This window comes from Guillardia theta (genome assembly GCF_000315625.1).
Source record: "Guillardia theta CCMP2712 unplaced genomic scaffold GUITHscaffold_34, whole genome shotgun sequence".
Taxonomy (NCBI): Eukaryota; class Cryptophyceae; order Pyrenomonadales; family Geminigeraceae; genus Guillardia; species Guillardia theta.
The window spans coordinates 497,737-506,851 of record NW_005434640.1 but is presented as its reverse complement, the minus strand read 5'-3'; the positions used below and the strand labels follow the sequence as shown (position 1 = coordinate 506,851).

Here is a 9,115-nt window from a genome sequence, read left to right as displayed (position 1 = left end):
ATCCCTTCGTGCGTCGGGTGGAACAAGAAGTTGGGCACCTTGGCTTCGTTGCAGAAGGAGCTGTAAACCGCAGCCGAGGGCCCCAGCCTGTTCGCCATCTCCTTGGCCACGTAGTTGAGGTGCTCGGCGCGGGAGTTGAAGCCATGCACGAGGATGTAGAGGTGCGAGGGGAGACCCTCCCCTCCCTCCTCCCCATGATCCTCCTCCACCAGCGACATCGCCATCAGCCCCAGCCCTTCCATCTCCTCCTCGCGGCTGCTCGCCTCATCGCTCAGCAGCGTCCTCAGGCTTTCCCTGCGCCTGGAGGAAGGGGAAAGGAGACTCTTCATGCTGGGACTTCCTCCATGTCACTCAACTGAACCCTCCTGCCTCCATCCACCTGCAGTATCAATCACAACAACAACAACAACCTTTTCCTCCTCCTCTCAGCGATAGGTACGGCACCACTTGATTCCTTTACTGCTCTGTTTGCCCTGATTTCTATGTTGACTCGCTGCTCCATCCAGTTCTCAATCCTACCCCGTTCTAGCTCAAGTTCCTCCTCCCTCCTCCCTCCCTCCCTCCCTCCCTCCCTCCCTCCCTCACTCACTCACTCACTCACTCACTCACTCACTCACTCACTCACTCCCTCCCTCCCTCCCTCCCTCTTCCTCCTCTCTGTCTTGTGCCCAACGTGCTTTGTCCATTTCTGTTTTCTCCTCTATAAAAACATTTTAAACTTTACTCTTTTTTATTGCAGTACACCAAGAGGTCCCAGTTACTACCAAATTAAAATTACTTTCCTATGTGTGCAAACTCGACGACGACGACGACGACGACGATGGTGAGGAGGAGGAGGAGGAGGGGAAAGAGAGGGGACAAGGCCACTGGAGGGAGGGAGGGAGGGAGGGAGGGAGAAAAAAGATAGTAGAGATAAAGGAAGGAAGGAGGGGAAGGGGCCTGCGGAGCGGCTATCGATGTAACAAGAGGGGTCCTTCTCTGCATGAAATCTCGTTCCTCCTTTCAGTTCTCCGCATTGAAGAATCGAGGAGGCGCAGGGGGTCGCCCGCCCAGCTGACGGACCAGCAGATCCGAGTCATCGGGCCCTCAGATCCTGTACGCGTCACGTCGGTTGGTGAGGACGAGGTAGAGGAAGCGCTGGCGATCTGCTCGAAGGTCCTCCTACTTCTCCTCGTTCCTCGCCCGCTCATTCCTGAAAGGAGTCACTTGAGAGGTTACGTATACTTCAGTTAACTAGCCGATTTATCCTGTCGGTTTGATGATAAATCTATCCTAACTTTCTATACGTTCATCGAGCGTGTTGAGGTTCCTGTTTGCTTGCTTAACGCAAGACAGCAAGTGGGCTCAAGTTCAGATTCAAGGTAGATCATCAGGGTTGTCAATCCCTAACAATTCCCTGCTTGTCCTGGTCCAGCAAGGACACTGGGACCCTCCAGGTGCGGCTGAGGGGCAGCAGCGTCCAGAAGGAGCGAACCATGCCGAGCACAGTGAGCGACAACTGCGAGCAGTGAAGGCGGGAGAGAGAGCAACGAGGTCGGCGACTGAGATGGAGGTGTACATACATCCCTGACGCCTTAAGGCTGACGGCCATCAGTCCCCAGCTGGCCCTGAGATGCGAGCGAGTAGTCGGTGATGAAGCACCCGAGGAGCTGGAGGCTCTGCTAGGGAAAGCGATGCTTGCTCCTGGGCGCCATAAGGGTAGACATGCACCATTGTTGCTGTTCCGAGCCAAGCGATCAACGATGGACGAGACGGACTTGTAGGATGTTAAGTCAGAGGGTTGACCGGCATGACATACTCGTCCAAGGACATGCCATGATGAGCTCACAGATGACAGTCATCTGTGACCTGTAGCATGAACGGCGCCAACGAGCTCCCCGTCCTACAAGACTGTCTGAGTGGTTTAAGCTGTACGAGCGGCATTATGGGAGGAAATTACTCCTCCATTTCTGAATGCAAGTCGATGATGTCTGTCTCGGCTAGTAGGAGCTGGTAGTGTTACTGACTCCCTTAGCTCATGTTTCGAGATTCATCTCATGCTTTCCTGCAAGCCTTCAAGGATCAGCGCCATGGATCATGCCATGGATCATGCCATGGAGGGCCTTAAGTGCCATGGCGGTTGCGACCGATCTGCTGCTCCTACCCTACTTCTTAGGTCGAATGGAGGGGTAGTGAGAGCGAAACTCTAGAGTAGGGGTGATTTCATCGAGTAAAAGAGGGGTGTAGCTATGTAAGGTGGTCAAAAATCAGGTAACAAAGGTACCGGTGTCTTTTCATACGAATGTACCCCTGGTATGAAATTTGCCACCCTCCGTTTTGGAGGGCCAAGAACCCCTCCTGATTTCACCCAGTACCCCTGTATTTTCCGGTGTTGATTGGGGTGTTGATGGGTGGTCCTCGGAAGCCCTTCCCGTTTGGCGCCATGGCGTTTGCAAGAACGGCGCACTCGTACATGCCGTTCGCGGAGCTGGGCAAGATGCTGAGCCAGGAGGTGAGAGGAGAGGAGGAGGAGAGCAGAAGATGATGAGAGGAGGAGAGGAACAATGCACGAGGGGACGAGAAGGGAACGAGAGAAGGGAATCGAGGGAAAAGCGAAGATGGAAAGGAGAGGAAAAGCGTGGAGGAGTTGAAGGATGGTAATATATAAGACTGTAGAATCAGACAATTCCGAAATGTCAGATTCAGAGTGGAGGGATATAGTTAGCTGGATATAGTCGGAGCTGGAGGGAGTGAGATGGAGGCGGTTGGCGAGGTTTGAAGCATTTCATCCCTGAAAGAATTGACGACGCAGGATGATGAAGAGAAATCAAAAGATGGCGAGAAAGACGATCAGGAAGAGAAGGACAAGGATGAAAAGACTTCCAAGAAGAGGTTCTCTTGTGTGTAATGCTTACTTGTCTGTGCTCTGAATCGTTCAAAATATCAGAAAGCGAGCAAGACTGGACAAGAACGTAAAGACTTGAGCTCCTTCCTCCCGGCACAGGTCATGACGTTGCTACTTGCAGGCGTTTCAAGAGAAGTTGATCTCACCAGACGGCCTTACGAAACTTTACCGGTGACTTGTGCAGAGCAGACGAGGCTGTGACTTCTAACTCTGTGACCTGAAAGAATCTTCCGTGACACCAAGTTCAAAGGAAAGGGACACGAAAAGACTGACTTGAAGTTGATGATGTCAAAGTACCAGGTCTCTCCGACACAAGCTTCTCGTACATCTTACTGACAAGACCTGCCCTTGGCAGGAATGGGCATACCAGCTCTGCCCAGCCCTGTCTTTCGATGACGTAATCTTCAAGGTGGCTTCTGTCTCGTTGGCTCCCAGTCGGTTGACGCTGCATCAGGTCGAATCTGTTGGAAACACGTTCATGATCCAACGAGCGCTCGACGCATACCGTGAAGTGGAGGTCGAAACTCTCCCCTGCTGGCGTCCCGTGACATGGGGGCAGGCGGACAAATACAAGGAAGACAAGGATGGCAAGGAATCAGCCGGGGAATCCACCGCGTTTGAAGCAGGACCAGTAGAAGACCAGGAGCAGCAGAAGCATGCTGGGACAGGGAGCGAGGCCCCGCAAGCGATGGTCTCACTGGAGGAGGATGACGATGGTAGCACTGTGAAGCGAGGAGTGTCAAGCGACAACCTGATGCTGACGCAGAGGAGCCTGAGGACCCCAACCAGTACATGCAGCAGGAAGAGTGGCAGGAAGATGTGGCGGCTGAGTACGTTGGTAACGCTGTGAGAGTAGAAGCGTCTGCTCGGTCTAAACTCGAATGCAGAAGAGGAGAGTAGCGCTGAAAGAAACAGTGACGAGAAGCCTGCGTCAAGCATCTCGGATGATGTGCTCAAGAGAATCGAAGAAAATAGACTGAGAGCGAAGAAGCGCCTCGAAGCTCTGCAAGCTCAGGGGTCTACAGGTTGAGGCTCATTGCCATGAGAACTGCTGACCAGTGAAGGAATGGCAGGTGCGACAGATGAAGGGAGCGAAGAGCGGGAGGCAGACAGTGAGGCTTGTTGAAGGCTTGGATGCCGTGCTGATAAGACCATCCTAGATCCACCTGAGTTAGCGGAGCAACAAACCAACGATGGTGACGAGTGGCAGGAGGACGAGGGTGCTGCGTATGTCGGTGATTCTCTGACGCGTTTGTCGCGATTCTTCTTCACAGCTCGTTGGCAGGTGAGAGCGACGAGGAGAACAAGTCTGACATCACCTTCGAGACTCCAAGCAAGGACGTCCAGCCTCCTCTCTCCTTGTGCTCTCCTCAACCCTCAGCAGCTTCTCTCTCAGTGGGGAAGAGTGTCGCCAAGTCCCCGGCAGGTGTGAGGGATGCAGAAGTGCAGGAATGCACGACAAGCAAAGAAGAAAAGAAGGAGGAGGAGGACGCGAGTGCAGAAATCTTGCTGTTGCACGAAGCAGAGAGCCAGCAGACTGATTCCGCCAAGGATGTCGAAGCAAGCTTACCTGGCAAGGACCTCGTGTCAGACGAGACGGTACAAGTCGAGAGAGCAGAGCCAGATGCGCCTGTTGCTGTGAATGACAACGAGCTGACCGAGGACGAGGAAGACCTTGTGGAGGATGTGATATGAAAGATGGCGCTGCTAGTAAAGCTGGTCACTGTTGACGGCTGGTCTTGATGTGACCTCGTCGGATCACTCGCTTGCTCCCTTGAGAGTTGGCCACAACTCGCGACGCGTCACAACCTCCAAGCGCAGCTGAATCGAGTCTCGTTCATCACTCGGATCCTACACGAGACCATCATTGTACTATACATGAATAGATGCAATGGGAGCAGCTCAAATGCAAGATGAACTACGTGCTTGAATCTATCTGAATATTATCGCAAAGGCACCTGGAACATGATCTCCTTCCATCCTTCACTGTCAATCTGTTGTCGCTCGAGCTTTGTGTGTGTTACAGGGGGCAGAGAGCTCGTCTCGGTTCTCCTCGCTCCCTCGCCTGACCCCTCAGGCTCGATGTGGCTGACTGACGTTATTGCGCCTGTCATGCCCGGCACATGCGATGAGATCAAACGAGTCGGAGAGTTTCATCCTCCTCCCCTCACTCCTGCACCAACATCGCCTGACTGACAACTTACTGCCTGCGTTTGACCTCGCCAGGCCTTCTGTCGGAAGAGACCGACGAGCTGACATTCCAGCTCAGGTTTTATCATAGAACATCATAGGGGGGGTCTACAATCCTTCGCCTCCTCTCTCGCACCAGCAGCACGACGACGACAATGCCAAAGAGGCTCAGCACAAGCCAGGGGACTAGCGACGTCGCGGGGGGGGCACGAAAGGCTCTTGCCTTGGTCTGGAGGAGAGCCTCCTGCTTCATGAGCTCTTGGGGAACCACCGGGATGGGCCTGCCAAGCTCCTCGGACATGACGTCGTTCATGGTCGGCGGTGCCACGAAAACACCGAGAGTAGAAGAGCCCGTGTCGAAGGCCAACTTGAAGAGCTGCGGGGGAGTACCGATCGTGAGCTGCACGAAGTACTGAGTGCCCTGCGAGTTGTCCTCGATCGGCAGTTTGTCTACTCCCCGATGCACGTGCATGCGCACAAGAGGCTCGCCGAGCTCGTTAACGGGGATGATGGGAGTCGACTCGGGGATGATCTTGTAGTTCGCGTTGATCTTTGCGACGCCGATGGTGGCTGGCTCCACCCTCGATGAATGTTCCATGTCGAACAAGACGGCATAGTTCCTGAAGAACACATCCCCCAGAATGATGCTGCCCTGTTGCAGAGGCGGCGACCCTCGAACGCAAGGCTTGTCCGTCCCTGTGATCAGCAGGCTTTCGTAGGGGAGAACCATCTCCTCGCCGTTGACAGTCATGTAGACGTTGCTGCCGGATGACTTGAGCCCTTCGTTGATCATCTTCGCGTGAGCTGCACTGAAGAGAGAGGGAGGATGGCGGAAGTGCTTCACAAAGATCTCGAATGGCGACTCTTTCAGCAGCCCCCCGTGGTCGTTGGACGGCAGCACCAGGCACGAGGTTCCTGCACTTCCAGTCAGCCCACAAGAAGCTCAGTGACAGCTCGACGCTCTCCCTGACCTGTATCGAGCACAGCTGGGATGACGTTGCGCTTGTTGTCCTCTGCCTGAACGACATCTTCGCCACCAGCTTCATCCATTGCCTTGTCATCTTCATCTCGAAATCGCAAAACTTCAACTGCGTTCTCCGGTGAAGTTCCCAAACGGATCGACGAGACTCCAAGAACGAATTCACCGGAGGAGAGCGACTTGAAGTACTTCATCTCTCCTCCCTCCACTGACTGCGGGTCATATCCCCCCAGTTGAACTTCTCCATGGTCCTTGGACGCGAAGAAGGTGTACCTCCTCTTCAACCCGCGAGCGTTGCTCTCCACGTTCCTCGGGTCCGTCAGCGCCCACAGCAGAGGCATCGGCAGCTTTTCGCCATTGGCACCGACTTTGGGGATACCAAACCCTGCGACTCCGTCCACGTTCTTGAGCAGGGGTGTCGATGCTCGCAGAAAGCAGCCGAAGGGCACCCGCGCCTTGTAATGGCCCAGCTGCATCAAGATCAGCTGGACATGGAGGGGCACTGACAGAACTTGCCTGCACGTAGTCGAAGCAGGTGATGGCTTCAATGGCGTTGGCGTCTGTGAATCATGCTGTCATGCTGCCTGGAAGCAGGAGAGGGTTCGCAGAACCACGCTGCTCGTCTACCTGCGTACTGGATGGTGAAAGGAAGCTCTTCCCTGGCGACGAAGGTGGAAGACTTGGAGGGCTGGTAGAGGATCTGGAGGCGACATGAGAGGTATCTTCATACTCTCCCTTCCCTCCTGTTACCTGCTTTCCTTCCACCGCCATCAGCCCCACCCACATCACCGCCGCCACCGCCCTCAGCATTTTCATCGCTCGAAGGGTCGCTGATGTGATCCACGCAGATGGTAGACCATATTGATTGAATCCCCCCGCATCCCCCCACACACCCTCCACCTTCCAACTCAGAGACAGTGGGACAGCACCCCCCTTAGCAGGAACCCTCCTCCTCTCCTCAAGGGGTCATCCGTAGGAGCGAGGGAACAGCAAGGGAAGAGACGAGCAAACGCATCGGATACGTCGATGGCGCCACAGGATGTCGATATCATGAGCAAGGAGGCTCTGCGCATTACTTGAGGACTTACAGCAGAGTTGTAAGGGTTTCAATGTCGTTGGGGGAGAGCAGAGATTAGGAGTACCACGGAAAATGTTGAAGAAACATGTCATGACCTGGTTGGCATCTGTCATGGTACATCTTCATCATGCCGTCTACAAGCTAATCTCTTTGCACGAAAGGTGCTTGTAACCATTACTATTCCTGTTTCAGACAAGGCCAACAACCATCAGCTCCACCGAGTTGTAAGTTGAGGTTTGAGGTTCTTATTGCTCACTCTTGACCCTTGCATCTTAGCCTCTACTACAAGAGCAGAAACTGATCGATCCAGGTCAGAGCATTGGAGCGCATGCAGACATCCTCGCTCTGACTTCCCTCGCAGCTTCGATTCCCAACTATTCACCCGGCAAGTTGTCGCCATCAGCGCCGAGAGGTTGGCAGCTCTCTGCTGTTGCAAGAAGAGGCTGAAACAAGAAGCAGGTGAACAAGGTCAGCGAAAGGAACTGGAAGAGAGTGCAAGTGACGATGCGGAATCACACTCAATGCGTGCCTTGGACTTCGGCAACTTGACCCATCCTGGTCCCGATGGTTCCAAGACCAGCCAGCCGCAGATGTACTTTTTGTGCTACATGAACGATCGTTGGAAGGCCATGCTTCTGCATATTCCTAAGAACGCTGGAAGCTCAGTCGCGGAGAACCTGGCAGATATATTTTGTGCAGCAACTGAAAATGCGACATGCGACACCAAAGAGCAAAGGTGAGGTTTTAGGGATGCCGCAGTACGCGTTCTTGTGACTGCTGAACCTCAAGGATGAAACATTTCAAGATATCCGAGAAGTGTGTGAAGAATCCATCTTATTTCTCTTTTGCCTTCACAAGAAACCCGTGAGCTTGCTCGCCGTTGGCCTATGCATCTCACCTGTGAGTTGTTCTACCTAGGTGGGATCGCGCAGTGTCTTTCTGGAGCTACGGGCTGAAAAGGAGGCAGCTGGCTGTCAAGGACTTGAAGAAAAGAAAAGAGCTTGCGGCAAAGTACTGCAGCTTCAGACAGTTCCTCTTCAACAAGGGGCGCGGAGGGTGCGGGTACCACACGGAGTATGAGCAATACCCTCTCATCTACGACTCCAAGGGTCGGCCAGGGCTCAACTTCCTCGGCCGAGTTGAGCACTTCCAGCGAGACTTCCAGGCGATCTTAATGCGGATCGACCCCACGGGGAAACTCCTGGCCGTCTACCGTAAGCTGGGGTTTGTGATGCACAACGACTCGGGGCACAGACCCTACCAGGACTACTACAGCGACGATGAGATGAAGACAAGAGTGACTGCCAAGTGGCCACAGGACGTGAAACTGGGATACACATTCAACTTCACGGGGGTCAAGATGAACATCACGACTTACGCTGACGGTAAGCCTGCAGCAGAGCTCATGTTTGGGGATGTCGCGTAACAATTGATTGAACTTGGCATGATCAACACCGTCACGGTACTTCCCGGAAGTTCCCGGAGGCTCGAGAGGCGGCGCCCGGCGCGCGGGTCGCTTTCCATCGAGCCTTGCCGCTGTGCCGCGGGTCACACGGTGTGCCATGGCTCAGTGCTGCAATGGCACGGGCCCCGGCAGTGACAGACGGTCACGGGTAACTTAACCCGGCGTTGCGGCGGCGTGATCGGACTCCGGGACGCAGCGGGTCCGATCACCGTCGGCGGGTTGCCACTGAGCGGCCGCCACGGGAACTTCGGAACTTGTGACTGGCAGCAGTGCCAGGTGGCGGCGTACTCAAGTTAAGTTAGTATCAGGCGTACAACTTTGGCAACCGTGTGACGGTTAATTAAAAGGTAACCGTCGGTCTAATAAAAAATCATTAAAAATCAGGCTGACGTCAAACCTCGAGTCCGCCTCAACAGCATTTCAGTTCAGTCAACTCTTTCATCGCCCTCATACATGGGGACCTGACGTTCTATGACATTGCTTACCTGCTGACACAGGTGTACCCCTTCTTTTTACTGA

The 9,115-nt window shown here is 54.2% G+C and overlaps 4 protein-coding genes across 4 annotated transcripts in view; 2 read left to right on the top strand and 2 right to left on the bottom strand.

The window, feature by feature from the left end:
- Nucleotides 1–329, bottom strand: part of GUITHDRAFT_108555 (hypothetical protein) — a gene marked incomplete at both ends in the record, with an annotated part of 751 nt that extends 422 nt beyond the window's left edge. Inside the window, one exon of the mRNA XM_005832602.1 lies at nt 39–329. Coding sequence (XP_005832659.1) covers nt 39–329 — 291 coding nt within the window. The remainder of the gene's footprint in view (nt 1–38) is intronic.
- Nucleotides 330–2,422: 2,093 nt separating this feature from the next.
- On the top strand, nt 2,423–4,579 carry SWI3 (timeless-interacting protein; the record flags this gene model as incomplete). The annotated part of the gene is made up of 12 exons (XM_005832601.1): nt 2,423–2,491; nt 2,927–2,983; nt 3,006–3,055; nt 3,109–3,184; nt 3,240–3,293; nt 3,339–3,401; nt 3,444–3,600; nt 3,651–3,722; nt 3,772–3,909; nt 3,958–3,996; nt 4,045–4,119; nt 4,170–4,579. 12 exons carry the CDS (start codon nt 2,423–2,425, stop codon nt 4,577–4,579), a joined length of 1,260 nt encoding a protein of 419 aa, XP_005832658.1.
- Nucleotides 4,580–5,125: 546 nt separating this feature from the next.
- Nucleotides 5,126–5,888, bottom strand: GUITHDRAFT_152664 (hypothetical protein). Its single transcript, XM_005832600.1, has one exon. The coding sequence runs from the start codon at nt 5,865–5,867 to the stop codon at nt 5,160–5,162; it is 708 nt and encodes a 235-aa protein (XP_005832657.1). The 5' UTR covers nt 5,868–5,888; the 3' UTR covers nt 5,126–5,159.
- Nucleotides 5,889–7,652: 1,764 nt separating this feature from the next.
- GUITHDRAFT_138880 (hypothetical protein) lies at nt 7,653–8,557 on the top strand (the record flags this gene model as incomplete). The annotated part of the gene is made up of 3 exons (XM_005832599.1): nt 7,653–7,867; nt 7,921–7,995; nt 8,050–8,557. 3 exons carry the CDS (start codon nt 7,653–7,655, stop codon nt 8,555–8,557), a joined length of 798 nt encoding a protein of 265 aa, XP_005832656.1.
- Between the last annotated feature and the right edge of the window lie 558 nt (nt 8,558–9,115).